The sequence below is a fragment of the Ilyonectria robusta genome (genome assembly GCF_021365365.1).
Source record: "Ilyonectria robusta strain PMI_751 chromosome Unknown BGZ61scaffold_8, whole genome shotgun sequence".
NCBI classification, from domain to species: domain Eukaryota; kingdom Fungi; phylum Ascomycota; class Sordariomycetes; order Hypocreales; family Nectriaceae; genus Ilyonectria; species Ilyonectria robusta.
Genome location: NW_025764442.1, coordinates 1,339,242 through 1,367,235, shown reverse-complemented (window position 1 = coordinate 1,367,235; position 27,994 = coordinate 1,339,242). Strand labels below are relative to the sequence as shown.

At 53.6% G+C, this 27,994-nt stretch overlaps 12 protein-coding genes across 12 annotated transcripts; 9 read left to right on the top strand and 3 right to left on the bottom strand.

Moving 5' to 3' along the window:
• The first annotated feature begins 1,691 nt into the window (after window positions 1-1,691).
• Window positions 1,692-2,659, top strand: BGZ61DRAFT_450266 (uncharacterized protein). Its single transcript, XM_046245716.1, has 3 exons — window positions 1,692-1,857; window positions 1,915-2,083; window positions 2,155-2,659. Exons 2-3 carry the CDS (start codon window positions 1,943-1,945, stop codon window positions 2,449-2,451), a joined length of 438 nt encoding a protein of 145 aa, XP_046105552.1. The 5' UTR covers window positions 1,692-1,857; window positions 1,915-1,942; the 3' UTR covers window positions 2,452-2,659.
• Window positions 2,660-3,311: 652 nt separating this feature from the next.
• On the top strand, window positions 3,312-3,826 carry BGZ61DRAFT_450265 (uncharacterized protein). The gene has a single exon (XM_046245715.1). The coding sequence runs from the start codon at window positions 3,354-3,356 to the stop codon at window positions 3,687-3,689; it is 336 nt and encodes a 111-aa protein (XP_046105551.1). The 5' UTR covers window positions 3,312-3,353; the 3' UTR covers window positions 3,690-3,826.
• A 1,004-nt stretch (window positions 3,827-4,830) lies between these two features.
• BGZ61DRAFT_531807 (uncharacterized protein) lies at window positions 4,831-5,444 on the top strand (the record flags this gene model as incomplete). The annotated part of the gene is made up of 4 exons (XM_046253774.1): window positions 4,831-4,902; window positions 4,951-5,003; window positions 5,061-5,350; window positions 5,413-5,444. 4 exons carry the CDS (start codon window positions 4,831-4,833, stop codon window positions 5,442-5,444), a joined length of 447 nt encoding a protein of 148 aa, XP_046105550.1.
• Window positions 5,445-6,352: 908 nt separating this feature from the next.
• Window positions 6,353-7,680, top strand: BGZ61DRAFT_517264 (uncharacterized protein; the record flags this gene model as incomplete). The annotated part of the gene is made up of 1 exon (XM_046252325.1): window positions 6,353-7,680. The coding sequence occupies exon 1, from the start codon at window positions 6,466-6,468 to the stop codon at window positions 7,678-7,680; it is 1,215 nt and encodes a 404-aa protein (XP_046105549.1). The 5' UTR covers window positions 6,353-6,465.
• Window positions 7,681-8,727: 1,047 nt separating this feature from the next.
• Window positions 8,728-10,254, top strand: BGZ61DRAFT_587793 (uncharacterized protein; the record flags this gene model as incomplete). Its single annotated transcript, XM_046256503.1, has 4 exons — window positions 8,728-8,959; window positions 9,020-9,579; window positions 9,628-10,089; window positions 10,143-10,254. 4 exons carry the CDS (start codon window positions 8,728-8,730, stop codon window positions 10,194-10,196), a joined length of 1,308 nt encoding a protein of 435 aa, XP_046105548.1. The 3' UTR covers window positions 10,197-10,254.
• Window positions 10,255-11,312: 1,058 nt separating this feature from the next.
• On the top strand, window positions 11,313-13,187 carry BGZ61DRAFT_493435 (chaperonin Cpn60/TCP-1 family; the record flags this gene model as incomplete). Its single annotated transcript, XM_046250651.1, has 3 exons — window positions 11,313-11,420; window positions 11,476-11,617; window positions 11,671-13,187. The coding sequence occupies 3 exons, from the start codon at window positions 11,313-11,315 to the stop codon at window positions 13,185-13,187; spliced, it is 1,767 nt and encodes a 588-aa protein (XP_046105547.1).
• Window positions 13,188-14,257: 1,070 nt separating this feature from the next.
• BGZ61DRAFT_450259 (uncharacterized protein) lies at window positions 14,258-15,758 on the top strand. Its single transcript, XM_046245714.1, has 7 exons — window positions 14,258-14,381; window positions 14,523-14,571; window positions 14,664-14,674; window positions 14,865-15,048; window positions 15,110-15,183; window positions 15,238-15,286; window positions 15,342-15,758. The coding sequence occupies exons 2-7, from the start codon at window positions 14,569-14,571 to the stop codon at window positions 15,480-15,482; spliced, it is 462 nt and encodes a 153-aa protein (XP_046105546.1). The 5' UTR covers window positions 14,258-14,381; window positions 14,523-14,568; the 3' UTR covers window positions 15,483-15,758.
• A 1-nt stretch (window position 15,759) lies between these two features.
• BGZ61DRAFT_225041 (cell-cycle control medial ring component-domain-containing protein) lies at window positions 15,760-16,569 on the bottom strand. Its single transcript, XM_046238152.1, has 2 exons — window positions 16,367-16,569; window positions 15,760-16,306 (listed from the first exon to the last, which is right to left on the bottom strand). Exons 1-2 carry the CDS (start codon window positions 16,475-16,477, stop codon window positions 15,806-15,808), a joined length of 612 nt encoding a protein of 203 aa, XP_046105545.1. The 5' UTR covers window positions 16,478-16,569; the 3' UTR covers window positions 15,760-15,805.
• A 344-nt stretch (window positions 16,570-16,913) lies between these two features.
• On the top strand, window positions 16,914-18,929 carry BGZ61DRAFT_350435 (NOL1/NOP2/sun family-domain-containing protein; the record flags this gene model as incomplete). Its single annotated transcript, XM_046240229.1, has 1 exon — window positions 16,914-18,929. The coding sequence occupies one exon, from the start codon at window positions 16,914-16,916 to the stop codon at window positions 18,927-18,929; it is 2,016 nt and encodes a 671-aa protein (XP_046105544.1).
• Window positions 18,930-19,508: 579 nt separating this feature from the next.
• BGZ61DRAFT_493432 (uncharacterized protein) lies at window positions 19,509-22,544 on the bottom strand (the record flags this gene model as incomplete). The annotated part of the gene is made up of 2 exons (XM_046250650.1): window positions 19,509-20,086; window positions 20,138-22,544. The coding sequence occupies 2 exons, from the start codon at window positions 22,542-22,544 to the stop codon at window positions 19,509-19,511; spliced, it is 2,985 nt and encodes a 994-aa protein (XP_046105543.1).
• Window positions 22,545-24,415: 1,871 nt separating this feature from the next.
• On the top strand, window positions 24,416-25,910 carry BGZ61DRAFT_450252 (uncharacterized protein). The gene is made up of 3 exons (XM_046245713.1): window positions 24,416-24,758; window positions 24,863-25,044; window positions 25,099-25,910. Exons 1-3 carry the CDS (start codon window positions 24,617-24,619, stop codon window positions 25,852-25,854), a joined length of 1,080 nt encoding a protein of 359 aa, XP_046105542.1. The 5' UTR covers window positions 24,416-24,616; the 3' UTR covers window positions 25,855-25,910.
• On the bottom strand, window positions 25,911-27,425 carry BGZ61DRAFT_450249 (NADP-dependent oxidoreductase domain-containing protein). The gene is made up of 3 exons (XM_046245712.1): window positions 26,999-27,425; window positions 26,769-26,892; window positions 25,911-26,718 (listed from the first exon to the last, which is right to left on the bottom strand). The coding sequence occupies exons 1-3, from the start codon at window positions 27,059-27,061 to the stop codon at window positions 26,006-26,008; spliced, it is 900 nt and encodes a 299-aa protein (XP_046105541.1). The 5' UTR covers window positions 27,062-27,425; the 3' UTR covers window positions 25,911-26,005.
• Between the last annotated feature and the right edge of the window lie 569 nt (window positions 27,426-27,994).

The window sequence follows — 27,994 nt, the reverse complement described above, 5'->3', positions numbered from 1 at the left end:
GGTGACATACTCCTTGGAAGGGGGCGGCGGACGCTTAGAGGTAACATTTCCGTCATCTGCCGAAACAAGCAAGCTATCAGCAGTTCAATGTCCTCCTAGATCGGGCACTGTTGGCTTTGGGCTCACATCCTCTGCTGTGGGAGTTGGTGGTCATATCTGCTTCAGGTCCAGGAACGAGGCAAAATGCAAAGTCATTGCTCACGAAGTGCAGGGTATCTCCTATTAGAGTAGCTCCTCTGGCCTGCTGGGCACCACTCCTTGCTTTCACGAATCGGAAACATTCCTCTTTGGGAAGGGGGTGTGGTTCGCCTATGGTTCGCGTGGTTTGCCCATGGTCACATGTACTCCTGAAGGCAATGAAGAAGGAATACTGGGTCATTGGATAGTTAGGCAGAATATTCGCTATGCTTGATTCCATGTAGAGTCAAGATGACTACCATGGATCATAGTTGAGACGAAGCAAGAATTAGTAAATCTTGAGGGCTGTTAGAGTTGGTCATGAAACTCCTGGAACTCTGCCCTTGCTCTATGGCTCAACCCAGGATCTGGAAATAGCATTTGGTATGAGACCTAGTTAGAGACTAATACGCATCATAGAGTATCTTGATCTGTGTTTTTCTCACTCGCTTCGCCCTTTTCTCGCCACCCCGCTTTAGGCAGCACGGCGACACGGCCCCACTGCGGCCCCACCCACAGGTTTCCACCCCGAAAACGGATGGGTCCGTATTATCCATTCGGGCCGCCGAATGGCGTAGCCTCTGCCCTACAGCCATTACAAGTAGACTTGTCTCAATGTTCTCTAAGGTTTTAATTACGCAGGCTCTTAAACGAGTCGAAGTCTTGCAAAAACCGAATGTGGAGAGGCTAAAGGTGGTCTTGACCTTGTTGTCATTTATCGGGGTCCATTTGTCTAGCTGTGCCTTAATTTTGGCTGAGTCTAAGAATTCGTCTACTTTACCTTGGTAAAGATAGTTTGCACATGTTCATGGTTGATTCAAAATTGCTCTTCTGCTTTGGGAAGGTCTTCGGGCTGGGGAATATTAAAAGTACATGGAAACCCCTGCCAGAGGCCTGGAGTTGACGGTGGGTCATGGTCCAATACACTGCGCTCACCAAATGCAGCTTCGTCAAAGAGCTACCAGTTAAGCCCTTGGGACTCTCACTCAGGGTGGTAGGAGGCATTTGGTACAATGTGTTGAATGGTTTGGTAGTTCAGAGTTGGCTGTTTGCCTTGGATTTTGCCCATTGACATGGTGTCCCTGAAGCAAGAAGAAGCTGCAAGAAACTTAGCCAATGATAATTACGAAATCGAGCAAAGATTCAATAAAATTTCAAGTTAATGGCTCAATCCCTTTACAAAATGATTTCGTTTAGTCCTGGCCAACTGAATGGAGCAGTTTGAAACTCCTGGGAAGGTGACTGGCACTGGCAGCAGCTGTGCGAGAACAGGAGACCATACACTCGCTCGCACTGGCACAAACGCGGGGCGCTTTTTTTGTTTTATTTCAATGAGGACAATGTCCCATCCTTTCAAGAAGTGAGAACCCCCCCGATTGGTCTCAAGCAAACAGTCAAAGGGGCGCGTTGCTGCCGTCAGGCACCCACTCGCCGTTTTCATGCCAAACTAGGCGTTAACTAGCCCTTTGCAGTCCATGGCAGCATGAATTATTCACTGCAGCTTGAAATCCCCCGCTTCCTTCATCTTTTTCGCCTCGCACTTAAAACCCAACCATTCGATTTGTGAGCTGCAACCCAACTTCCCTCCGCTTTCACCATTCATCGCACATCACTCGCCACTCGCACCCGCCAAGACTGCACTTTTTCAATCCCAATACAATTGTTGCTCCTTGCTGGCAGGTCCGTTTCTTTTTCGTTCCACTCACCTCCACGCAAGCTTTCTGACATCTTCTCCAGTTAACGACTTGAAACCACCCTGAACATCATGTCTGAGCCCAAGAAGGAGCCTACCGCCGCCGAGGCTATGCTGTTCTTCAGCATCGTCAAGAACACCAAGAACAAGGCGGACGTTGACTGGGAGGCCGTTGCCACGGAGCAGGGTTTCAAGAACTCTGAAGTTGCCAAGGTACGCACACATGTTTTCGCATTCTCCTGGTCAACCACCTCCCACATACTAACTCCTCGCTTTCTATTCAGGTCCGCTTCGGACAGGTCAAGCGCAAGCTGGGAATCTCTAGCGACGCATCTACTCCGGCCCGTACTCCTACCAAGAAGGGCGCCGCCTCGTCGACTTTGACTACGCCATCCAAGGTCGCAAAGACCCCTCGGGGCAAGGGCAAGCCCCGCTCCAAGGTCAAGAAGGAGGAGCCTCAGTATGAGGACGCTGACGATGCTGAAAAGTCCTATGTCAAGGCAGAGCATCAGAACGAGAGTGATGGGGAGGCTGACGAGCAGCTTCGCTCTGAGATGTATGCCAAGGTGGATCCATTCTAAAGTCTAGAACCGAGGCGTGGGCTACGTACGGGGTGTGCTGTATTGACTACCTCGGGACAACGCATGTTTTCTGGGCTTGATGCCGTGGATGCTTGAGCCTTAAGAGCGGCGGGCAGTTGGGCATTTCGGATACAAACACATCCACAGGCACAATGACTAGATATCTCACGGTATTAAAATCGATATCGACGACAGGTTAATTGCTGAACTATGTGGTTCCCATTTTGCGTATTCTGTTCTGTGAAAAGTTCCCCAAGTTTGTCGAGAGAATCGCAGCGTGTGGCGGCCCTGCCAAGGATGCATGCGCCTTGAGGGCTTTCTGAGCTTTCACAGTGCTCCAGGATTCTGATGCCAGACTTCAACTGCCCTCAGGTATGGGGAGTTTGTCGTGGCGGTTACCTGGCTCTCTCTCATTTTCATCTCACCTGCTCCGTCAAACGGCCATTCATCCCAGGCACTAGTGCCAACACTTCACTCACTCACTCTCCATTCACCGAAACCGCAGGCCACTGCAGTCTTCTTTCGGCGTGAAACAAAAACGGATTCTGGGAAGCGAGCTCCCTGTTTGCATTCGCCACATTTGCTCTCATTACTCTCCACCTCTTAAACCTCTTTTCTGCGCTCCCCCATCTCTCTTCTCTTCTCCCACCCACAACCTCCACATCCTCAGGTCACTCAACCATCAGAGTTACCAAGACTCACTGTCACCCATCTCATTCCATCTTCGTCATCTATCTTGAACATATCGAGTATGTCCTGGCTTCCCCTGTCGCCCACTCGAAGCTAATCATCTCCAGTTCACCATGCCTGCCAAGAAGGCCGCCACTGCTTCCGCCGACGGCGAGGCCCCCATCGGTCTCACCGATGGTGAACTTCGCTTCATCAAGGCCATCTTCGACAACATGACCCAGAAGCCTGACGCCAACTGGGACGCTGTCGCCGCTACCCTCACTCTCAAGGACGCCAAGTGTGCCAAGGAGCGTTTCCGCCAGATGTCTGTCCGTCACGGCTGGCGCGAGCAGAACGCCACCGGTGCCAGCCCTCGCAAGGGCAAGGCCGCTTCTGCTGCCGGAGGCGACGCAAAGGTCGCCAAGAAACCTCGCACCCCACGCAAGAAGGTCGTCAAGAAGGATGACGACGAGGACACTGACGTCAAGTCCGAGGCTGAGGAGGAGGTCAAGAAGGAGGTCAAGTCCGAGGACAAGGATGCCACCATGGACGAGAGCGAGGAGTCTTAGGCTTGTACACGTGGGATATCTATGCAGGACTCTGTTCCCTAATGTGGTTGGGGTGGACGACCTAGTTATGAACATCTGGTTCATCTAAGCATGGAGGATCGCGATCGTATTCATCACGCATAACATCAGAAGACGAGAACAAAATGAGACTTGTGGACCTCTAAACCATTCTTCTAATATTTCCACTAGTGCCTGGGTGTGCTCATGGTGGCCAAGGCCAGTCCAGGGAGAAGGTAGAGCATCGCCGCCACCAGCTGGGGCACCGCCTAAACAAACGAATAGCCTCTAAATCCCGGGAACAGGCCACAGGCCAGTAAGAACTTTCCTATTCTGCCTGATCAAATCCCGAGTCTCCGTGCCTGCTCTTCAAGTAGGGCTAGGGCATTACTGAACATCAGAACCGTCTCAGGTTCCTGCGAACAGATGACGCATCCCTCCTCTGAGGTGGCCATCAACAAAGCCTTTGTCCCCATAACCGTGACTGCCTGGAAGCAAACAGCGACGCCGACTTGGTCTTCGAGCGGGTTCACTATTATTAGCTCCTTTGCTTGAGAACCAGCCTCAAGTATGTCCAGAGCACCTCTCCCTTGCCTCTTTTACAGCACAACACCACTGCAACACTGCCCAGGAACAGCACACAGAATATCCGGTCCATTCATCTGAGCAACTGGTGAGTAGTAAATTTCCGTCTCCGTCTTTTCATCTCTTCTCAAGTCCATTTTCCCGCTCATTGGTCGAGGTCGCCTGTCTTTGGCGCTGAGTGTTTGGCCTAGTCCTCGCTTCCCCGGCAGTGACCACACGGTCCCGTTTGCTTCTCCTTCACCTGCAGCTCAGTCTCAGCCAGCCCTGTGGAATTAAAACGCCCGTGTTTTCTTCCTCGCGCACACATTTTCTTTTTTCTATCCCAAGTCCCCTTTCGTCTTCCACCCTACTTCCTCCTCATTCATCCACACCCACCTCACTGTGATCACTTCCTGACATCCTTCCAGCTCCCGACGCACACAACTCATCACAGTAAGTAACCTTACCTTTACTGACTACCTTCGACCTACACTGTTTGGCTTTTGCTCTTTCTCTTTTTTATCTCCAGTTCGACTAACTCCTCAGTCACTCATCCATCCAGTCTCAGACATCAACCAAAATGTCTAAGCAAGAGCCTGCCGACCAGGTCAAGTTCCTTGTGTCTTGCATCGGGCATACCAACAATGGCCGAGTAAGCCAAGGCGCCCTCACCTTTCCTGGGTTCTGCTAACCAGGTCAGCCCGACTTTCAGGCCGTCGCTGATAACCTTGGCATCGTCTCCAAGGCAGCCGCGTAAGTACCACTCTGCCCATCTCTATCCCAGATATCATACTGACACAATCCAAATAGCCAGAAGCGATACGAAAGAATGCTGAAGGCCCATGGCATCAAGGCCGGCGGCCGCACCAACACAGCTGCCAAGGAAGAGTCCACAACCGGGTCCAGCAACGGGGAAACTGTGTCCCCTGCGAAGCGCAAGGCCAAGGCTCCCGCCGCATCGCCTGCAAAGAGGCGAGCCCGAACTACTCGCGTCGCCAAGAAGGAGGACTCCGATGAGGAACCCAAGCCCATTGCCAAGGCAAAGGGCTTGAAGCAAGAGGAAGATGTGACTCCTGCATCTCCTACATCATCTCTGAGTGGTATGTACTCATGGCTGTTATCCAAGGTGTCTTTGCCACTAACAATTGTTGCTCTCGTACAGATGCGCCTCCTTCCGACGAGGAGGAATCCTAAATGGCCAAGCCGGCGTCTTGTGCAGAACGACACCAAGGGCCCAAGGATTCCAGCACAGCAAGCAGGAAGGGCCACACTGCATCTCACGCAAAACCTAGCGTGAACAACACGATGTCTCTGGGTGTCTACGGATATTCATGGTTTATTAGCTCATGATCAGGTCGCGACGTAATCAGCTGGTGACGCTTGGGGATGGTCGCACGACTCGCAGTTCATACTTCTACGAGATAGCACTGAGATTTGATTTGAAGAATTTGCATCACAGAATCATGGCTAGCCTTTATTCGTCTCGTGAAACACCCTCCTCAGCCGTGATCATTGTAGCCTTAGCCATCCCACACAAATAGCTCCCATAGAGGTGAGAAGATTTGCCCTAGTACATTTCTAGCAAGATCCGGGGAACCAACGGTCACATTCGTCATTCCTCTCATATGGCTGGTCGACCGCCAGATCTCCAAGAAAGGAAACATTCTTCCCCCTTCATCCGCTCGGCTCCACAGTCATTCAACATCTTCCTATTGTCGGGCGCTGGGGTTGCCTAGAATGGTTGGCGCACGCGTCTGACTCCTATTCTTAACGCTCGATTCAGAACGCCCCGAAACTCACACGCAGCTCTGTGTATTTATGCCTGCAGCGCGTGGCTCATTGTGGCTATTGAACAATGGACCTGTCAACTAGCTACAGGCGCCAACGTCTATTGTCAACAAGATGCAATCAACTTGGCTTCATGGTATTTCTACATTACCGGCCTTGAGAGTCAGTATATATTCTTCCTCGTCACTGCATCACAGTCAGGCCGAATTACCAAGTAGCATCTCATCACAAACATCTCTCATCTCTTGATCCCCTCATCACCGCATTACTTCTTCTATTCCATCCTAGTCTCCTTCTTGTCAGTAACGCAGACTGTCCCTGTCATTGTCGATCACCGACCTGCTTCATCCAGCACTCATTGCAGCACTGCATCACGGACTCATCGTGGGAGGTTATTTAATCTGCCGATCTCCCAAGACCATTAATCATGCCTTTTCCACATACGCCCACCTTGCCTGCAGGTCATTTTAAGGAGAACATCCCGCATATCCCCGTCTCCGGCTTGATCACTCCTCCCGACTCTCCCATTGAAGAATTCATCCCCAGATGCGAAAAGAAGCATGCGGACTCCAGCATTCATGTCGCAGCCTCTGGCCCCAGTATCGTCATCGAATGTGGCACTGCCTACCCCGTCAGTCAAATTCGCGTAATGGCGACTGAACTGGAGTGTGCTCGCGACAACGGAGAGTTCCCCAGCACGACAGCATCGGCCATGGACACTCAAGCTGTGATTGAAGACTACGGGCGTCTCATGCGACTCCGGCAATCACGTGGTAACCAGTCTCTTCCCGCTCCCGAGTCTTACAAGCAACTTCGAGTTGAGATCGCCCGCCGAATCAAGGATCGTGATGCCTCCCAAGAAGACACGAAGACCGATGCAGAAGCAGCCCGAAGGGTCAGCTCCTACCTCCGCTCCGTACAACAAGAACAACGTTACTTCGATGCTGCCAATACGATGCTCCAGCGACGAGGTGTCTCAAATCCAACACAACTCGATCTTGATAACGTCAGCGAAGAGCTATGTTCGATCGTGGAGCAGACCATCGAGCAAACGATTTCGGATGCCACTGGCCCCCTTCGGTTAAACGTGGGTAACCTTCACAACGAAAATGCCGACTTCAGGGACCAGAATAACGCTCTCGGTCGCCAAATCGACATGCACTATCGTGTTCTTGAACAACAAACCAGGACCAACTCTGCTTTGCTTTCCATGTTCGAGCCCCAGTCCAAGAACATCACCTTGACTACTGAGAATATCCAAGCCTCGGAAAGACAGCTCGCAATCGCCACCAAGAACAGCCAAGCCATGGAAGAGCAGCTCACCGTGGCTGCCGGACTCACGAATGTCCTCTCGCAGGTTGTCATGAACCTACCAGGAGCAATCAACCAGGTCGTCTACACGGCTGTCCAACACCAAACCCAGGATTCATTCAAGGACATCTTAGAGGCCCAGCAAAAGGTCATTCTTGACCTCGAGACAAGATCACGAAAAATTCAAGCGCTGGCTCGAGAAGTGGAAGCCAGCAGGATTCAGATGGCTGGTCGGGGGCAGGACCTTGGAGCAAGGTCACAAAGACTCGGGCGAAAGAGCAAAGGAAAGATGAGGAATATGGTGAACAGGGTATTTGGTTCTCAGCGATGATTTGAGTTGGGTGGATAGCATAGCGTTGCTTTCAAAAGCGAGCCTTCAGAAATACAGCATGATTATTCCCGTGGCCGGTTGTCCAGACACCTGCAAATGCTGACTTGATGTGATGCGAAGTGGCGACAATTCACATGCATCATTGGATGGAGACCTACAAAGGCGGTTGTTGCTATCAGTCTCGAGTTGTCAATGCTGGGCTAGTGGGACAGCTATTACAACCTAGGCAGATGGCTATCACAAAGGGCTGCAGGGGGATGCAAGAACACTATGTTCGGAGAACATCTCTTTAGTCAACCAGCCAAATGAGAACAGTGGCTATGTGCGGACTGCTTCTGGATTTGCTCTTTGGAAGGTTTTAGAGCCTAAGGAAGCAAAGGCAGCCAAGTGTTGCGGAGTGTCGTCAACACCAAGGCGTCCCCAATCCCCGAGCCTCACTTCCTCTCGGGCGTGTGCAGTCCAGCTCGAGAAAACCCTGCACCAAGCCCTACCCGAGCACACTTTTCAGCGCCACAAGATGCTTCATTTTTGTGTTTGTGGTGGTCGGCGAAAAAAAATCTGCACTGGTGCGTTGACAGTCGGCGGCCAGTTGCCAGCTGTCAACGGTCCGAACGCCCCTGATTTGCACCGCGACTACAGCTGCCAGTTTCTGTTCCGGGCGATTACCACATTCTGAACGGCCAATACAAGTGCAGAAGCGAGAAAACGCCGTTTGCTCGATCTCCCAGCCCCCTCCCGCGTGCCAATTGCGCTCTCAAGTCCCGTTCACTTTATGGTGTTTCTTGAATCTCACTTCTGCCCGCTGTGATTCTCCCCACCTTCACACTCACAACACTCTTCTTGTGAACACATTTTTCATCAACCGCACACAATCACCGTCTTGAACACTCAAGTCGTTGATATCAAACTCCCTCAAACAATCTCAGTAAGTACCTCCCTCTCGCTCAACTCACTTGGCCCGGCCAAGACCGGCCAAGTGAGTGAGATTGGCATGTATCAGACTGACCGTTTCTCAGTCTCATCACTTAACCACTTTCTACCGTGAAGATGGTTGCTGGGTCTGCTAAAAAGACTCCTTCGAAGGGCAGCCGCTCGACTGCCCAGGTCAGACGTTCAGCTTCCAAAGCTCTCAAGAACGATGGATCTCCCGTCAAGACTCCCGGCTCCCGATCCGCCAAGAAGGCTTCTCGCGAGTACAATTACACCAGCCGCCTCCCCACTGAGCAGCAGCGTCGTGAGAATGGCCGAGTTCCCGGACGCAACTTGATCGTCTGGGGTCGTGAGTTCTCCCCTTCTTTGCCGCCCTTAAAAGCCCTGCATCCAAGCTAACACGGCCCAGGTCCTCGCATGGCGGAGAAGCTTTTGCTCCATCTTCAGTATGAGTGCTCTCGTCACAAGATTGAACTGCCCTGGGACAGCATTGCGCATCGTCTGCATCCCGGGTCCACTGGTGCCGCTGTGTCCCAGCATCTTGGCCGCCTCCGTCGCGAGCTCACCGCCGAGGGCCATCTGGTTCCTCCCATGCTCCAGCGTCCTGGAATCAGCGGTGCTGTCGATCCGGATATCCGAGGCTTCGTCCGAAAGGATGATCAAGGTGAAGACAAATTTGCTACCCGACCTGTCCGGTTTTCTGAGAAGCATGATGACCGACGCTTCAACCTCCCTGATGCGTTCGATGTTCAAGATCATCTCCCGACCGCCTCCTTTGAGGAAGAAGTTAAGTCAGATGGTGAAGATCTTCCTGAGTCACCTACTCCTCAGCAACGCCGCTCTCGGGTCCCAACTGGTGGCCTTTATCAGTACACAGAACAGTCGTCTCCAACCCATGACCAAGACTATGAGGCCAATGAGTTCAATGACCGTGTCTTCGCAGTGCAATACAATGGCATGGACATTGATGTAAGTGGCCCTCTTTCTGACAAATGATCGGACACTAATCAAGAGCAGGGTAACAACAAGAGCGAGACGGAAGATGAGAACATCTTCACCAGCCCAACTGCCCGCCGACACCATAACGTCGTCGACCCCAACTTTCAGGCTTTCTCTCAAACTTCCATGTGCACTCATTTCAATTCCATCCCTCAAATGGGCACCCAGGAAGTTACCCCTCAGCCTTTTCCAATGGCGTGCCCCTCTTCGATTCAGCTCCCCCAATCTCACGATCCCGCAACACTGTCCAAGTCCATCTTGCAGATGAACAACATTGGCGCGTACCAACTCAGTCCTTGGAGTATGTCTAACGCCGCCTACCAAAGCCCTTCTTTGGAAGCACTACAGACCCACATGATGTTCCAAGGCCAAATGTATCCGTCCACCACATCTGAGAGTTCATCCGACCGTCCCTCAGCAGAGGAGAGCATGCTTAACGAGGCACTGGCTTCGACTGGAGCCCATTTCAACGATCTCATGGTTTGTTCAGTCACCCCTTCCAGAAGTTCACCATCTCACTTTTTTTTTTTCAGATCCACCATGCTGCGGACGATCTTCTCCCTGATATCTTTGGCACCATGGCTTGAACTCTTTGAGTTCCATGTCCTTTCATGGACATCTTGCGACATCGTGTTTCCGTATCACTTAGCCTGAACGAGGCATGTATAGATTGGTAAAGTTACCCAAAAAGAAACACACAACACCCCTAGCACCATCATTTTTGTATGGTAGCTATCATGCATCACCATAACACCCAAAAAAAGAGAAAAAAGTAAAAGTAAAAAAAAAATAAAAAAAAATATCACGCTTTGGCTCAGACAAAGGAGCTGCAAGCACACTTGGCTTTTGACTTCACAACAGGTTCGGTAGGTGTTTGACAAGGCGCTGGAGGCGTTGGGGAAACCAAAAGGCTGCTTCATGTTTTATTAGACAATCCAGAGTATCAGACCAGGTGGTCGTGACGCAGGGTCTTGGTTTTGAGGCTTGGAATCATTGGAACTAAAAACCCAGATCGAGATCTGGATGGAAACGAGCGTTGGACAGGGACATTAGGACAGGGATGGTTTGTGCGTTGATGTTTTCGTTTTCTTCTCGGACTGGACTTGGACTGGACTTTGCTATCATAGAACGAGCCGTGCACAAGACGCTGGCCAAAATAAACCAATCCATCTACTTCATGAAGCTGTCTCCAGATCGGATCGAGCCAGCGATGCAGTCGGCAATGGAGTTCCTGCACGTTAAAGCATGCTGATGCGCACGACCAGGGCTAATGCCTCCGAACCCGGTGCATCGGACGCAAGCAACGAACCCCAAATGGGGCATTTGTCAGACGGACCCACGCAGAGCGACGCTGGAGAGGCTGGACGACGGCGGTGTCAAGCAGTGAACTTCGTCCTCGGCTATGGCGACGGTAATATGCTCCATCACGCAGATGTCGTTGGAAAGGAGTAGAAGTGGTCGGGGCCGAGACCACGATGCTTTAGGACTAGCGTCGCTTCTGGGTGGATGTTTTGCCGACGCTCCGGCAACAATTTTTTTGGGGCGGGAGCTTTCTCCAGTTTTGCCATCATATCAACTTCCTCCCTCTCGCCCACCTCCCACGGTATACTTCCGCCTTTGTCCTCCTCCCAAAGACGAAAGCACGCGAGTGTTCTCCTTTCGTTTTTGTAATTCCACCCCTTATACCCCCATAATTCACAATCATGCAGCGTGCATTGAGCTCCCGGGCGAGGGCCTCTGTCCTCTCATCGGCTGCCACTAAGTACCGGGCCGGAGCTGGCCTCGGTCAGCAGCTCCGATTCGCGCACAAGGTAAATTCTCTAGCAATGCAATTTTTATTCAATCGGCCTCTAACATGCTTTACAGGAGCTCAAGTTTGGTGTTGAGGGCCGTGCCGCTCTCCTCGCTGGTGTCGATACCCTCGCCAAGGCCGTTGCCACCACCCTCGGACCCAAGGGCCGAAACGTCCTCATTGAGTCCAGCTTTGGCTCCCCCAAGATCACCAAGGGTTCGTACAAGTGCTCTAATATTCCATGGGCGAGGTTTCCTAACTGGTAATAGATGGTGTAACCGTCGCCCGTGCCGTGACCCTCAAGGACAAGTTCGAGAACCTCGGAGCCAAGCTCCTCCAGGATGTGGCCTCCAAGACCAACGAGGTCGCCGGTGACGGTACCACCACCGCCACTATCCTCGCCCGTGCCATCTTCTCCGAGACCGTCAAGAACGTTGCCGCCGGCTGCAACCCCATGGATCTCCGCCGCGGTATCCAGGCTTCCGTTGAGGCCGTCGTCGAGTACCTCCAGAAGAACAAGCGTGACATCACCACCAGCGCCGAGATTGCTCAGGTTGCTACCATTTCCGCCAACAGCGACGTACACATTGGTGCCATGATTGCCAACGCCATGGAGAAGGTTGGCAAGGAGGGTGTCATCACCGTCAAGGAGGGCAAGACTGTTCTGGACGAGCTTGAGGTTACCGAGGGTATGCGATTCGACCGTGGCTTCGTCTCCCCCTACTTCATCACCGACACCAAGTCCCAGAAGGTTGAGTTCGAGAACCCCCTGATCCTCCTGTCTGAGAAGAAGATCTCCGCCGTCCAGGACATCATCCCCGCTCTTGAGGTCTCCACCCAGCAGCGACGACCTCTCGTCATCATTGCTGAGGACATTGAGGGTGAGGCCCTCGCTGTCTGCATCCTGAACAAGCTCCGTGGTCAGCTCCAGGTTGCTGCCGTCAAGGCCCCCGGCTTCGGTGACAACCGCAAGTCCATCCTCGGCGATCTTGCCGTTCTCACCAACGGTACCGTCTTCACCGATGAGCTCGACATCAAGCTTGAGAAGGCTACCCCCGACATGTTCGGTTCCACTGGCTCCATCACCATCACCAAGGAGGACACCATCCTCCTCAACGGAAACGGTGCCAAGGACAGCATTTCTCAGCGCTGCGAGCAGATCCGTGGTGTCATTACCGACCCCACCACCTCTGAGTACGAGAAGGAGAAGCTCCAGGAGCGTCTAGCCAAGCTCTCTGGCGGTGTCGCCGTCATCAAGGTCGGTGGCTCCTCCGAGGTCGAGGTCGGCGAGAAGAAGGACCGATTCGTCGATGCCCTGAACGCCACCCGCGCCGCCGTCGAGGAGGGTATCCTCCCCGGTGGTGGTACTGCCCTGATCAAGGCCTCCGTCAACGCCCTGAACGACGTTAAGACTTCCAACTTTGACCAGCAGCTCGGTGTCAACATTGTCAAGAGCGCCATCACCCGCCCTGCCCGCACCATCATTGAGAATGCTGGTCTTGAGGGCTCCGTGATCGTCGGCAAGCTCTCTGATGAGCACGCTGCCGACTTCAACAGGGGCTTCGACAGCGCCAAGGGCGAGTACGTCGACATGATTGCTACCGGTATCCTGGACCCCTTCAAGGTTGTCCGTACCGGTCTCATTGACGCCAGCGGCATTGCCTCTCTGCTGGGCACCACCGAGGTCACCATTGTCGACGCCCCTGAGGAGAAGGGCCCCGGCGGCCCTCCCATGGGTGGCATGGGCGGTATGGGCGGCATGGGTGGCATGGGTGGCATGATGTAAAACATGACAATGAATGATATGGACAATGTATAAAAACCGCTGGACTGGGTAGCGGCGCACATGGTGTTGCGTGTTCTAACGGGACGGATCAAGTGGCCTCACAATCTCCCCTCTACCACTTCTTTACGACCTTGTCTTCATACCCTTTGCAGATTTTGGCCGCTTGAGCCCTGTATAGTAGCACTAACGGTGTAGCACTAGAAAGGAAAAAAAAAGATGAAAGGAAAAAAGAACCTTGTACAAGATTAACAAACATGATTTCCTGTTTGAGGGTGATGGGGGTTAATGTGAGCGTGAGCGTGCGTGGGTAGTGTGATTATGATGACGATAGCGATGGCGATGATCGCCGTGTGCCTTGTTTATTATTTGTTTTGGAGTATTACCATTCGCACAACCCCAAATCTCCAATTCCACAGCCTGAATGATATAATTCTATCACTAGATCAACTTTACAGACAGAAGAGAACAATAAATAGCAAGTACATTTATGAGCTATTTGATAATATAAAATCTTAGGCACCGTCGCTGTAGCTGCTGCTTCAGTCTTTTTTTCTGGTGTCATCACGTTGTGGTTCCTCAGCCCCTTCGACTTGGGCGGCCCTGCAATCTCTACGACAACCCGCAGAATTTCTCAACAACCCTTGTTCAATCTCCAATCGCATCAGGGTCCCTCTTATGGTATAATTGAGGCAGATAGATGCAATAGTGCCTGCAGCGGCTAGATCGGGTTACCTGACAACGGTTGTGCTATTAGAATAGTAATATTTCTTGTTTTTTATATTGGTGCCTCCCAGGCAACGGCAACGGGAACAGTGCAAGCCAGTGGTTCGCAGCGGTGCTTGCATTGCATACGCTGCCTGACTGACTGATTGATTGATCGATGCCTTGCATTAATCAACTGATGCCTTGCAGACCGACCCAGAATGCTCCCTCCGAGAATGACACTTTGTCAACCTAGGACGAGCCACACTTGACACGCACGCTTGGAGAGTCACGTGGGGCATCTCACGGCCAACCCCACCATCAGGAGTGGTGTTTTTCTCCCGCAAAAAGGCCCCGCCTCTCTCATAGCACCGCCTAATCCGCCCAACCAACCCCCAACCAAGATACATCCACCACATCCACCTCCACCACCTCGTCCTTGCTCCCTCATCGCGAACCTCTCCAGGCATCCTCTCTCAGCCTTTAATTCCGGTACGTCCCCGCCTCGCTCCCGTCCCGTTCCCTCTTCTTTCCCTTTCGTCTGCACACGTCTCGGTTCTGTCCGAACTATATTGTCCCGCCTTATCTTCCCCTCCTGCCGCTGCGACAGCTAATAACAAGCTCCCGCTACAGCCCACCCCTCATCCCCAAGATCCGTCTCCTGACGTAGACCGCAACCATGGTAAGCTCAGCACCACCGCCACCCGCGATCCTTTCTCGTCCCCTACCCCCTATCTCCTATTCCGCTGTTTCTCCGTCTAACACTCGTCACAGTCTCAATCCGGGTTCGTCCTCCCCGCTTCCTTTTCCTCCTCCTCCTCCCCCCTCCTCCCCCTCCTCCTGCACCTCCGACGGTTCCCCCTCCTCTCGCCAGCCTCGACGATGACGGCGCCGCGGGGCATCCAACTACTAATGGACCACGTCCATGGCCACGGCCACCGTGGATCGGCGCGCTAACCCGCCGGCGCTCTCCAGTGCCACCGTTTCCCAGGAGTGTCTCACTGCCTACAACGACCTGAAGCTCGCCAAGAAGCTCAAGTACATCATCTTCAAGCTGTCGGACAACTACAAGGAGATTGAGGTCGAGCACTCTTCTGAAGAGCCCGACTGGGAGGAGTTCCGCAACAAGCTCATCACGGCCACCTCCAAGAGCCGATCGGTATGTCTGCCAACAACACTCATAATCGCCATGCACCGCCATTTCTAACCCCCCACAATAGGGCGCCGTTGGCAAAGGTCCCCGATACGCCGTCTACGATTTCGAGTACGAGCTAGCCTCTGGTGACGGTATCCGGTATACAACCCCCTCTTACTCGCCAAACAATTACAGCACCTAACCATCTGGTAGAAACAAGATCGCCTTCATTGCCTGGTCCCCCGATGATGCCGGTGTTCAGGTAAGTCGCCCGCGAACCAGTGATTACGCAGCAACCGACTGACCCGCCGCTACAGCCCAAGATGATCTACGCCTCTTCCAAGGAAGCTCTCAGGCGATCACTCACCGGTATCGCTACCGAGCTGCAGGCCAACGACCCCGATGACATCGAATACGATACCATCGTCAAGACCATCAGCAAGGGCCTTGCTGCTTAAATGCACCATCACACAACTCTCCAGACCGTCGTTTTCAAGATGGCATGGAACTGAACATACTTTGGGTCACCTCCGGCGTCAAGCTTGGGGGGCCAACACGAATGATGTAGTGATGGCTGTGGAGAAAGAAAGGGGGGAGGATGGACGTCCTTCCGGGGTGTGTCTATCGGGGTTTCTTCTCGGGCGGATACGTAAATTTCCAGATTTGCCAGCCCTTGACCATGTACCGTAACCAGGGAAATAAATACACATACGGGTATGTGGAACTTATTGGCAACCTGTGTCGTCTATTGTATTCTTCATCGTGATGCTTGCGTTTATCATTATGGGCTTGCCTGGCTTGATTGCCAACTTGACTTGAAGAGGGTCGACAGCTCCTCCGCCTGCGCCTGGTCCTTCAATCGCTGCATCAAGAAGCCCTTGAGATCGGACCAGAACTCTTCCGTCTCCAACGCCGCCGGTCCAGTAGCCGGGGCTGTCGGTGCCGCCTCAGACTCCTCTGGCGGGATGGCCGCCGCTCCCCCAATCACCATGACCGAAAAGTCGATGGCCATGTCTGTGTCCCCCAATAGATCCTTGAGGACTTTGCTGTCCGGTACCGGCTTCTTGTTGTGCAGCAGCTTCATCTTTGCGACAGGGATTCTCGTCTGGGCCAACACCTTGGACTTGATGTCCAGGACGGATGTGTCGAGGGGTTGGGAAGTGAGCTTGATGTCGAGGGGCGGGTTACGTAGGGACTTGAGGGTCACCGTGACACTTCGTTCTTGGCCGGGGGCGAGCTTCGAGGGCTTGCTCATGGGCTTTGGCATCCGGGGGAGGATATACTAGATCATACATGTCAGAATAGGAGGACAGGGCAGCGGGATGGGGCAAGAGCGTCATACCGGTGGCCGAGCGGGGAAGGACTTGGGGTCTTCCACATGATTCGCAGAGAGCTTTACGGGTCGCGGGTCGAGCGACGACAGGAAGGTCTTTGCGAAGCCGACCTCAGCCATTATGGACAATGTTGCGGGAGCTTGGTGGAGGCGGGGTTGTACAGGAGGAACAGCGTGGCGTAAGTCCAAGTAGCAAGAAAGACTTGGGTTGAAAGTCGACAAGAGCTGTCTATATGTATAAAGACCACGACGAAATAGCTATTAGGAGGCGCTAAACGATTGCTTCCGAGACACAAACCTTTGTCATGGAGCTTCACGGTCGAAGCATTGGCGTAGCTCCACGCTGCGGCGGGCGGGACGCGGGTGGTCACGTGTGGCGGGGCCCGATACGGAGTTCTACCGGCTTATCGGGCCGCTGCAGGCCTCGCTCGAAGAAAAAAAGTTTCGGCGGGGCGCCTCTTCTTTTCCTAGGCCAGAGACAAAGTCGAGTCGGGCAAGTTTGTTGCTTGATCTTTTTATACAACTCCCACGAGTCGCCTCAATCCATTCGTTCACAATGGGTGTCGGACGACGCATGAAGAAGCAGGGGCCTCCCCAACCCCTGTCAGAAGAGCACTTTGCCAAGCTCAAGCGCAAGGCCGGTCTGCCTGCCGATCCTGTTGTCGCAGCACCCGAGAGGAAGAAGCGGAAAACCAACAAGTCCCAGGAGGCCAAGAGCAATGGCGCCGCTACGAAGAAGTCTGCGACCAAGAAGACGAACGGCGCAAAGCCCGTAAAGGACGAGAAGGCGACGACCGCGCCCAAGGCGAATGGCAGGTCGAAGAAGGCCAAGGCCCCGGTTGTCCTGGAGGATGTCTCCGACGAAGAGATGGACGATGAGTTTGACATTGAGGATCTGGAGGACGCCGATCTGTCCGACGGTGGTGCGGGCCTAAAGGACGATTTCCTCGAGTCTGATAACGAGGACTCAGTGTTCGATTCGGACGAGGAGGGCGGCAAGGGAAGGGCCATGTTCTCTGAGGACGAGGACGAGTCGGACGCCGAGGAGAAGCTCACAGCCGCCAACATCGCCGGTCTCACAAGAAAACTAGATGCCCAATTGGCAGAGGAGGCCGCTGAAGCTGAGGCTGAGTTGGCCGAGGCCGCGCTGCAGACCAACATCGACGGCGACAAGCCCCATATTCTACAAGACGACGATGAGGACGACGAGCTCAACGCCACAGCCAGCGCCCTCCTCGCCCCCGACCTACAACTCCTCCGAACTCGAATCACCGAAAACATCCGCGTGCTCGACGACTTCGCTAAGCTCTCCGAGGACGGCCGCTCCAGGGCCGAGTACACAGCGCAGCTAATCAAGGACATCTGCGCCTACTACGGCTACTCCGAGTACCTGGCCGAGAAGCTCTTCAACCTCTTCACGCCCCGCGAGGCGTTTGCCTTCTTCGAGGCCAACGAGTCGGCCCGCCCCGTCGTCATCCGAACCAACACGCTGCGCACCCATCGCCGCGATCTCGCCCAGGCCCTCATCAACCGCGGTGTCACCCTCGAGCCCGTCGGCAAGTGGTCCAAGGTCGGTCTCCAGGTCTTCGAGAGCAACGTGCCTCTCGGTGCCACGCCCGAGTACCTCGCCGGCCACTACATCCTCCAGGCCGCCTCCTCCTTCCTGCCTTGCATGGCCCTCGACCCCCAGGAGAACGAGCGCGTGCTAGATATGGCCGCCGCCCCTGGCGGTAAGACAACTTACATGGCCGCCATGATGAAGAACACTGGCTTCATCATGGCCAACGATCCCAACAAGGCCCGAGCCAAGGGTCTGATCGGTAACATCCACCGCCTCGGCGCCCGCAACGTCATCGTCTCCAACTACGACGCCCGAGAGTTTCCCAAGCCCATGGGCGGCTTCGATCGCGTCCTGCTCGATGCCCCTTGCTCAGGAACCGGCGTCATCGCCAAGGATCCCAGCGTCAAGACCAACAAGACCGAGCGTGACTTCATGCAACTCCCCCACATCCAGAAGCAGCTTCTCCTCGCCGCCATCGACTCCGTCAACCACGCCTCCAAGACCGGAGGCTACATCGTCTACTCGACCTGTTCCGTCACCATCGAGGAGAACGAGTCCGTCGTCCAGTACGCCCTCAGCCGCCGCCCCAACGTCCGCCTCGTCGACTCCGGCCTCGCCTTCGGCAAGGAGGGCTTCACCAGCTTCATGGGCAAGAACTTCGACCCTTCCGTCCGCCACACCCGCCGCTACTACCCGCACACCTACAACGTCGACGGCTTCTTCGTCGCAAAGTTCCAGAAGTTCGCCGCCACCAGCGCAAAGGCTGCTGCCGCCCGCGACAGCTCCGGCTCTTATGTCAACAACAACGCCGCCGAGGTCGTCGACCGCACCCCCATCACCGACGACGAGGATGGTGCGACCGGCGATGACTTTGGTGGCTGGGACGATGATGAGGACAAGGAGTACATGGAGAAGGGACGACGAAACGCCATGCGCCGGAGAGGTCTGGATCCCAGGAGTAACGACAAGAAGGCCAAGGCCGCCAAGAGCAAGAAGCCGAGTAAAAAGTAGACAAGTAGATACCAACCGGGATGTCATCATGGGTCTGTTTTATGTCGTTTTTTGTCACCGAAATGTCGAATAATAGAAAGGAAATTCAAAAGCACATCTTACGCCGCACAATGCCCAAAAACGCCGAGAGAAGTAGATGTGAGGAAAATACCGTCTTTGCTTGCAAGTCATAAAACATTTCGTTCATCTCGTCATTAGGCTCCCTTTCCTCCTGGAGCTGTGTTGCCGCGTCCCTCCTTTTTATCTATAATCGCGAGTCCCAAACCCAGTTCCTGGCCCGTCTTTCATAGAATACATACATGATCACATCATAAAACCGATGCCGGTAGCCCAAACAATAAAAACACAGAACATAAAACCCCGTCCATGCCATGGCGTATACCGCACAAAAGGCCAAAACATAACCACTACCCTTTGGTATCCAGCCGTGGTATCTCCATAACGACTGTTGCTGGTGACTGACATATGTGACGTATTGTTTATCCACAAAAGTTCCGATCCGGTGGTTGGCGTATTACAAAAAGATTCGCAGGTAAAACAAGGTTGTGAACAGAAGAAAGAATGTTGAGTGTTGCCGGCTCACACGGCCAAGTCGTCGAATTGCGAGACGAGTTCGCGGATTGTCCATCGCCAGGCTTCGCGATCTCTGGATCCTCGCCCGACCCATTTCTCGCACTTCTTCCGCCATCTGTCTTCTTCTTCGCGCTGTCTCCTGACAAACTCAGGACCAACGTCGAACTCTTCTCCGACAAGCCAGTCATCCTTGACGTCGCTGACTCGTCCTTGCACGCCATCGTCGTCGGCGGCGTTCTCCTCGAGGTCGGGGATATCCTTAAAAACGTCTTCATCTGACTCGAGCGCATCGAAGCCATCCATAGGGTCGCTCAGATCAGACTTGGGCTTGGCAGGTGGGTCAAGCTTCAGCCAGCACATGTTTTGAGGGTCAAAGACCATCCCGCCAACAACTTGAACTCCCTTAGTTGCGCTGATGTTGGTAATTAATGCAGGTCGAGGAGTCGATGCAGCCTCCTTCTCGCGCATCACGTTCGAGACCGGTGTCTGGGTAGGTGTTGAGACGGCAGCATCAAAAAGATTCAATGCATTCTCATTGCCTTCCCAGCGAAACGTTTCGGCGTTGTAGTACATCCCATTCACCACTATGAGATTGTTAGTATGAGCGTGATCAATATCTTCCATGGGAGACTTACTCTTTGACTCCTTTCCGCTATTGAGATTCGCGATAAGGTGGGGCTTCAACTGCTGCGATCGCTTGTGCTTTTTTGAACGTACAGTCGCTTGAGGGAGTGAGGTGTTTAGATTATTGCGGATAGAAAGCTGAGCGACGCGCTGGCTAGTGAGAGGAGCAAGCGGGCCACTGCTAGGGACTCGTTGCGCCAGGGACGTCTCGCGGGCAATTCGGCTCGCTGCGGTATCGCGGGCAAAATGGGGAGTGTAGCTTATAGGCCGAGCAGGAGTCTGAGGTGTTATTGGTGATACAGTCGAGGCTCGATCGGGAAGCACATTTTGGTACAGCTTATTTCGCAAGGCAGCCTTAGGCCCGGTAGTGATAGGCTGCTTCAAGAATTTGGTCTCGCTCTCCTTGGAAGTAGGGAGATCATCAAAGGCGTCCAGCTCATGGCCATCACCAAAGTTCTTCTTGTTCTTCGGCTTGCTCAATCGTTCCCAAGTGTCTGCGGCCACTCGGTATCGGTGGGGACTAGGGGATCGCATGGTTGATCTTGAGATAGTACGCGAGTTCGGTCGAAGATCAATGGAGTTATCAGAGTCATGACGACGGAATTGACGCAGAGTCTTGGAGGCTACGTGTTGTGATTGCGATTGAGATGCTCCAGCTGGTAGGAATGGCAGCGGCGGCTTCCTGGATGTTGCTGGGCTGTCCGTCGTAGATGGTCGTTGACGCTCGACTGGTGTCTTCGGCCGCACACCAGAGAGCGGTCGGTTGCTTTCCGACCTGGAGGGCGGACGCTCATTGCGGAAAGGGATCTGCTTGGCAGGAGAGTTCATTGCCCGGATAGCTGGCAACGAGCGCTTCTGTTTCAGAAGCTGAGCGCTAGTTGTAGTAGGCTCAGTGCGAAGGGAGCTGGTGGACGTCCTAAGACCAATCTCCCTCCGCCGAGGCGTTATCGGAGGCAGGCTGTGGGATGGTGAGGGTGTGGTAGGAGTAGGAAGGCTCGTCACCGACGACTGAGTTGAATGGCCCAGTCGTGATTGTGAGCGTCGGCTTTTGGTCATGGGGCCGCCACTCTCATACACAGGCTCAAGAGATGTCGAGTGTGTCCTCTCATGATGATTGAGCCGAGGTATCCGTGTTGAGTTGACTGGTTTGTTGGTAAAAGTAAGAGACACAGCCGCCTTGGGTCTTGCCGGACTAGCCGGTCGCGTTTCCTTAACCTTGACATTTCGATGAAGAGTAAGCTTGCCCGAGTCGAATACCTCGCCATCGCCAAGGTCAAGTCCGTCAAGGAAGTCCGGTTTATCGGCTTCGGCAGGTTCGGCCTTCGTTTGGGGGACCAAGGGTTCCTCAGAGATTCGTCGTGGAGACCTGCTCTTTCGTCGATGCTGGAGTCTCTCCGAGAAGTTGACGGGCCCAGTGGGGAGCACGAGTCCTTCAAAGGTTTCGTCTTCACTTTCGGCTGTTATCGAGCTCGAGACACTGGGGCTGAGAGCGGAGGCTGATGAACTTCTGTTAGATCGGCCATCACGTCGCGTACCACCATATCTCGTACCAAGGCTGCCCTCTCCCCAGTCCAAGTCGTCGGTGTGTGTCGATGGGGTCTTGGGGATGTCTTTTCTCGTAGATAACTTGAGTTTCCCATCTGATGGGAGTTCCAGGTCCATTTCAAAGTCGTCCTCGGTGTTGGCGGTTTTGGTGTCCCTGGACGGAGTGGGAGGGGTTATGAATGACACCGGTTTGGGAGGTTGGCGGCTTTTGGAGACCTTGATAGTATCGCCGCCATCGCCGAAGAAGTCATCGTCATCATCCATATCCTTGAAGCGGTCCAGGTTGATGGCTGCAGAAAGGGTGCTAATGGTACTTGTCGTAGATTGAGTCGACTCCCTTCGGTTGTCCTGGGAAAGGGAGGCTGATTTGATGACCTTTGTCGGACTGGCCTGGATAGAACCACCACTAACCTGTCGCAGGCTTTCGGGAAATTCGGTGTGGTGCTTCTTGATCTTGAAGCCCTGGGAAATGTCGGGCAGCTCCATGTCGTTCTCCCAGTCGTCTTGAATGATTTTCCTGATCTTTCTTCCACCCAACCGCTTGATGGTACCGCCCATAAGGGCAGATGTGGGGACATTTCTAGGTAAAGGGATGCCAGCATTCTGCGCAGCAGCGATGGCGTCCAGTGTGGATTTCTCGTCATCTCCTGGGATATGGACCTGTCTCTCCTCCTCGCCTTCGAGCTCAGATCGCAGAGACAAGTGCGAGGAAACGGAATCTCGGCGTCTTGAGGGTGGTCTGGACGAGACATTGGTAGCACCTGTTGGGCTCCGGAAACTGAGGTCGCTACCGTCCACCACGAAATCGTCGTCGTCCCAGTTCTCAATATCATCCTCCACCGGCTGCCTAGGTTTTAATCGTAGAGGCTCCATGGTAATTTGTGTGTTTGGTGTCGCGTGTGCGGTTTATTGTTCAAGTCCAAGAGGCTGCAAGGGGTTTCGATATAGACACCACTGGTTGGACGTGATGTCAATTGCGAACAGTCATTATTGTCAACGTTGACAGTTCCCCACATACACCAGCATCTCCCCCAGGCGTGAAACCGGCGTGGGTGGGCAAGGCTTTGGCGGTTGCAGAGACAAGAGAGTGTAAAGTGTTCCGGTTGGAGATTTTCGATCCTGCAGCTCGTGGTGGTTCGCGGTGGGTGTAGTGGTTTGGTGCGGAGAAGCGACTCCAGTAGGGCGTGTGTGTTGTCGCGGCGTCGCGGGAACAGCGTAATGTCGGGCAGCAACGAAGAAAAGCAGAGCGAGCGCGATGTCTTACAGGCGAAGTCTTACAGGCGATAGCAATTGCGTCTGGGAGCAAGGAGCAAGGAGCAAGATTTTTTCCACGCTGGGTGTTTGTGTGTGTGTGGGAGAGAAGTGACGTGCGAGATTGATTGCGAGGTCAGGAATGCGGTCGGCGGATTTGGATGGAGGTTGGTGAATGGTGGATGTGGATGGTGGGTGGTGGGTGGGTTGGTTGGGTTGGGAAAAGAAAGGCTGGGGTGGTAGTGCGCGTGGCTGGTGGCGGTTCCTGCTAACTAATAAGGGACAGGTCGCGGCCATGTACCTAGCCAACGAGCCCTGTAGGCCTACGAACAGCGGCCACTGCAGGTGCACAGGGCCCTGGTCGCACCGCTAGTACCGCTAGTCTGCTCCTCGTCCTGCAGGGAAAAAACTCGGAGGCCGGGATAGCGACCGCCCGCACGTGACGTCGTCTCACCTCATGGCACTCTAGCTTTCTAGTGTGTCGACAATGTTTGCTTCAGGGGAGCTGCCCGATTGGCTGGCCGCCCTAAATATCGCGCCAGTCTTTACCACGCGTCATAGTCGCGACGGGGTACGAGCTTTTTGTCCATCAGCCCTCCGCGGGCCGACGCTTGTTTCAAGGAGGACGGGAGGAGGACGGGAGGAAGAAGACGGGAAGAGGAAGCGCAAGAGTGGGAGAGGTTGGTTCTTTTTAGGCCGTTTTATTCATTTCCAAGTTGCCAATTTTCCTGTCAGCTACTCATGAAGTGCAAGTTGGGGTTGGCCTTCTAGTTGTATTCCTTGAACTCGCTTGTCGGGGTGCATTTTCGTCCGTATAATTGCCACGTTATTGAGATATGCGGGTTCGCGTTTGCATTGTTCATGCGAGTGCCATATCTGTAGGGATCCCCGCTGCGAGTGAACCGGCCGTCCATGGATAGCCCAGCAGACGATCTGTCCTGCACGCTCGTATCCATCGATCAGACTCATCCAAGAGCCCGAGCCAGGATTTTGGGTGGATGATTCTACTGTTAGGCGAGCCCCAACCCACTGTAGCCACTCTGTACTCGGCCAGCGTGCTGCGCGAGCCACTGAAGTGCCTCTAACCGGGCCGCTATGTGGGTGTCTGCAGGCTGCAGCTGCCAGCACTTACACACTGGACCCTTGTGCACAGGGTGCGTGAATGTGCCTGAGTGCCTGCCTGCCTGGTGCTCTCGCAGCTGCTGCCTCAGCTCTGCCCATATTCAAACTCCATCAGATCACTTCATTAAAAGACGACGCCTCACTTCATCAAACCCGACGAGCGTCTTTTCCCTCGAGGCTCCATACCAACAACATCACCTCATCCTCCTAGCCTCTTTCTGCGCCCAACCCACTGAGACCCTGCGGATCAATCGGAACCCACATCGATCACCACGGCCCTCACGCTCACGGCCCTCGCGGCTCACACCCCTCCTGTTTCTCTATTTACACTGCCTGAACCCTGTTAAATCAACATTCATTCCTTCCAACTCTCGGTGTCCATCCTTCCAGGCCCTGCTCCCGACGCCCATCCTCCCTGCTTCTTTGGTCGCTCTGATTATTCCGTCATTGATCCGTAGATCTGTCATCATCCCTCGCCGCCAGGCTGAATCCGTCGTCTCATCCAAATCATTACAATCCTTTGCCGCCGCCCTTGGTCATCAACCGGGGCAAATCAACAAAAGCATATCCCAATGGCCCCAACAAGGATCTTGCGATTCGCTCGCACAGATGACACGTCTGCATTCGTGCTTCTGCAAGTCACACCCAAGGGCTCACGGGCCTTGGACCTCAAGCTGGTGGGCACTGAGGGGGAGGCGCCATATACCGTTTCATGCAAGTCATCCCCCCTCCATCACGACGCAATATCAGATCCCGGTCCGCAATTTGCGGCACGCACTGACGTACACTCTCCGGCTTCAATCTAACCTCTCGTGTAGTGAAACAAGATCGAGTATCTTCACTCAGAGTCCAGAATTGTCCTGCTTCAGAGTCGGAATGGCAAGCAATTCTCGAGTCGTTGTTCAAGCAGGAACCGCTCCCAGATATCCAAGCGACGGCGACAGTCCAAAGTGAAGCGTCGATATCAATCACCATCCGGAAGGAGACCCAGGGTATTACAGTAAGAACACGATGCCATCTTTCTGAAACTCAGCTCAGGTACTAACCGTTTTAGCAACGCCTGGGCGCCATTGCTCTGGAGCACGATCCCGATGAGGCCATCGAATTGTTCGAGTGGTGCGGGGCCGCCGTTGAGGCTTCGGCCGCGGGCAAACAGGACGTCGCCGACTTGAGAGTCAAATCGCATGACTCGGAGGCTGCTGTAGCCCAACTCAAGTCCCAGCTCGAGGAACTGATCCAAGCTAAGGACAAAGATGAGACAGTGTTGCTACAGAAGTTCCGGGATCTTCTAAATGAGAAGAAAGTCAAGATTCGCGAGCAGCAGCAGGTTCTAGCAACTAGTTCTTTCAATGCTAGTCATCCGGGCTCCTCCCAACCATCTCAGCCCCCTGCACCGACTCGGGCTGCTGAGCCAGCAAAACCAGCTCGGAAAGCTGGTCAGTCTAGAACTACGAAAAGAAAAACGCCGCCGTCGAAGATGGTCAAAGAGGAGTCTGAGGATGATGCTGGTGTTCAGGCAATGGACGTCGACGTCAAAGAAGAGGTGGAGGACACTGATCCTGGAAACACTACGGAGGCCACCGCATCCGGAGCAAGTGATGAGGATGAGGATGATAATAATGATGATGATGACGACGATGATCCTCCGACAAATACCATGGAATCAACTTCCCAGCGTCGGGCAGAACCCCAAAAGCTACCCGCTAAAAAGGGAACAGATGCGCCTCCGCCGAGGAGAGACCTACCTTTTAACAATAAGCCGGCTCTAGCTCCTGCGGGAAGCGAAACCGATTCCGACGATGAGCTATAAGCTGCATATTTCACATTTTCAGCCGTTAAGCGGGCATTAGTCATTTTTATGGGATGTGTTGTATATCAATATATTTTGCGGTGAATCCTAGTATCACAGCCCCCGACTCAGGTGCTTGTCATAATGCATTACATCGAGTTTGGCCAGACATTTAGCTCCTGTCATCCTCGGCAAACTTGTCCTTCCAGAACCCACGGAAGTGATGCTGGTCACCCAACTTGGAGATCTCAGCAATCTCCTCCTCAGTCAGCTTGAACTTGGGCAAGTTGGCAAGATATCCTTCGAGTCTCGACGACTTGGAGCTCGTTGTAAGAGCCACAACGCCCTGGTCAATGATCCATCGCAGACCGACATCAGAATCCGTAACTCCATACTTCTCTGCCAACTTCTTCCAGTAGGCATCAACGGGTCCGGAGCCCTTGGCGGTCACAATCGGGGTTAGGGGACCGTAGGACGAGACAGCGATGTTGTGCTTCTTGTGAAAGGCGACAAGGTCACCGTGCTGGAGATAGGGGTGATACTCGATCTGGTTAATGGCAGGGGGGATCTTGGCAGTCTTGAGGACAGTCTCGAGCTGCCCCTGGAGGAAGTTGGAGACGCCGATGGACTTGGCGCGGCCAGACTCCTTGATGGCCTCCAGGTCAGCCCACTTGGCTTGGAGCTCCTCGTCGGTGTCGGCAAACCAGCCGCCGTGGATCAAGTAGAGATCCACATATTCAAGATCGAGCTTCTTGAGGGAGAGGTTGAAAGCTTCCAGCGTGTTCTTCTTTTGGGTGGCGCTGATCTTGGTGGTGACAAAGAGCTGGTCCCGAGGGACTCCAGCAGCCTTGATGGCGGCTCCAAGCTCTTCCTCGTTACCGTAGACTAGGAACAAAATCAGTGTGCGTTTCTCAGTTACACTTCGGTCAGCGGACCTTCTGCGCCGTCCAAGTGACGGTATCCAAGCTCAATTGCCTTCTTGGTGAGCTCGATGATCTCGTTATCGAGGGGAGCAGAAGCGTCGTCCTTGTATCGGGCAGTTCCGAGACCGTATGCAAGCTATGAATACATCCCAGTTAGCTTGATTCCGATATCTCAATTTAATTTGCTTGTGGTGTCTCATGTCGTGTTGGTTTAGCATTTCATTTCGAGGGGGAGACCTTACCACGGGGATCTCGTTGCCGTCATTGAGCTTGACGTGGGGGATATCTAGCGGGGTTCCGGCCATGGTAACGGAATTCGAATATTAAACTGGAGAGGTCACACAAATATTTCTCTCGATCTGTGAGAGGTAAAAGTTTGGTCCCTAGGCGGAGTTTTATCGAGGCAAGTTTGAGAATAGAGTAGAAGTAATGCAGCGCAAGAGTGGGATGTTGCGTCGTTTTAAGCAGACCCGCTGGCATTGATGGGGTAGCTAACTTGCAGCTTGCGAAGCCGGGCGGGACAATGCGGTGATTTGTCACCGAGATCGGGCAATGGACGTCGGAAACGGGACGAGCTCTCGGAAGCGTTGCTTCTTCTTGAGCTATACCCTGGACCAATCGTGAAATAGTTTATCCACAGCCAGCAGTCATTCAGCGACATAACATTGCCTCCCCTCATGAACAATTATGTGCATAGTATGGTAAAGCTACCACCACTACAGCGCGGATGAGAATTAACCTTCCAATCCTGTCCTGTAAATTCGCTTATCTGGAGATCTAGTAAGAGTTCGATGCGAGAATAGTTCAGCACAGATTCGGGAATCCTTCGGAGCTCCGGCCGGCTTCACCCACCCCTCCATCCCACTTCCGACGTCATTGTCTAGGGTAGGAAGCACGCAAACGGCTTGCATGCCGAGGTAAAGGTGGTGACGACATCAACCATCAAGATGGCGACCCGATTAAAACAACATCTTGAAAGCCCAAGAAATATGCGAGATCCCGATTGTATATGCAGGTGTTCATGTAGGCATCATGTGTCGTTGTTCTCCTATTTTAGCAAACTACTTGGACAGGAAGTGCGCGGCCCGGTACCGTCTGACATGCATGAATCCAGTTACCGGGGGACCGCCGGAGAACCGAAGTGGGGTTGATGGAACCTCCGAAGAAGTGATGTCGAAGACGGCGATGCTAACCGTTGTAATGCGACACCGTGAACTTTCCGCGTGCTAGAGTATGTA

Coding starts and splice junctions, on each gene's coding strand:
- BGZ61DRAFT_450266 (XM_046245716.1), top strand. CDS start 1,943: ATGTCTGAGCCCAAGAAGGAGCCTACCGCCGCCGAGGCTATGCTGTTC. Junction 2,084..2,154: donor AGAACTCTGAAGTTGCCAAG/GTACGCACACAT, acceptor CTTTCTATTCAG/GTCCGCTTCGGACAGGTCAA.
- BGZ61DRAFT_450252 (XM_046245713.1), top strand. CDS start 24,617: ATGGCCCCAACAAGGATCTTGCGATTCGCTCGCACAGATGACACGTCT. Junction 24,759..24,862: donor GGCGCCATATACCGTTTCAT/GCAAGTCATCCC, acceptor CCTCTCGTGTAG/TGAAACAAGATCGAGTATCT. Junction 25,045..25,098: donor AGGAGACCCAGGGTATTACA/GTAAGAACACGA, acceptor TAACCGTTTTAG/CAACGCCTGGGCGCCATTGC.
- BGZ61DRAFT_450265 (XM_046245715.1), top strand. CDS start 3,354: ATGACCCAGAAGCCTGACGCCAACTGGGACGCTGTCGCCGCTACCCTC.
- BGZ61DRAFT_450259 (XM_046245714.1), top strand. Junction 15,049..15,109: donor CCACCTCCAAGAGCCGATCG/GTATGTCTGCCA, acceptor CCCCCACAATAG/GGCGCCGTTGGCAAAGGTCC. Junction 15,287..15,341: donor CCGATGATGCCGGTGTTCAG/GTAAGTCGCCCG, acceptor CCGCCGCTACAG/CCCAAGATGATCTACGCCTC.
- BGZ61DRAFT_225041 (XM_046238152.1), bottom strand. CDS start 16,477: ATGGCTGAGGTCGGCTTCGCAAAGACCTTCCTGTCGTCGCTCGACCCG. Junction 16,307..16,366: donor CCTTCCCCGCTCGGCCACCG/GTATGACGCTCT, acceptor TGTATGATCTAG/TATATCCTCCCCCGGATGCC.
- BGZ61DRAFT_450249 (XM_046245712.1), bottom strand. CDS start 27,061: ATGGCCGGAACCCCGCTAGATATCCCCCACGTCAAGCTCAATGACGGC. Junction 26,893..26,998: donor ACGGCAACGAGATCCCCGTG/GTAAGGTCTCCC, acceptor ATGTATTCATAG/CTTGCATACGGTCTCGGAAC. Junction 26,719..26,768: donor TCACTTGGACGGCGCAGAAG/GTCCGCTGACCG, acceptor TTTTGTTCCTAG/TCTACGGTAACGAGGAAGAG.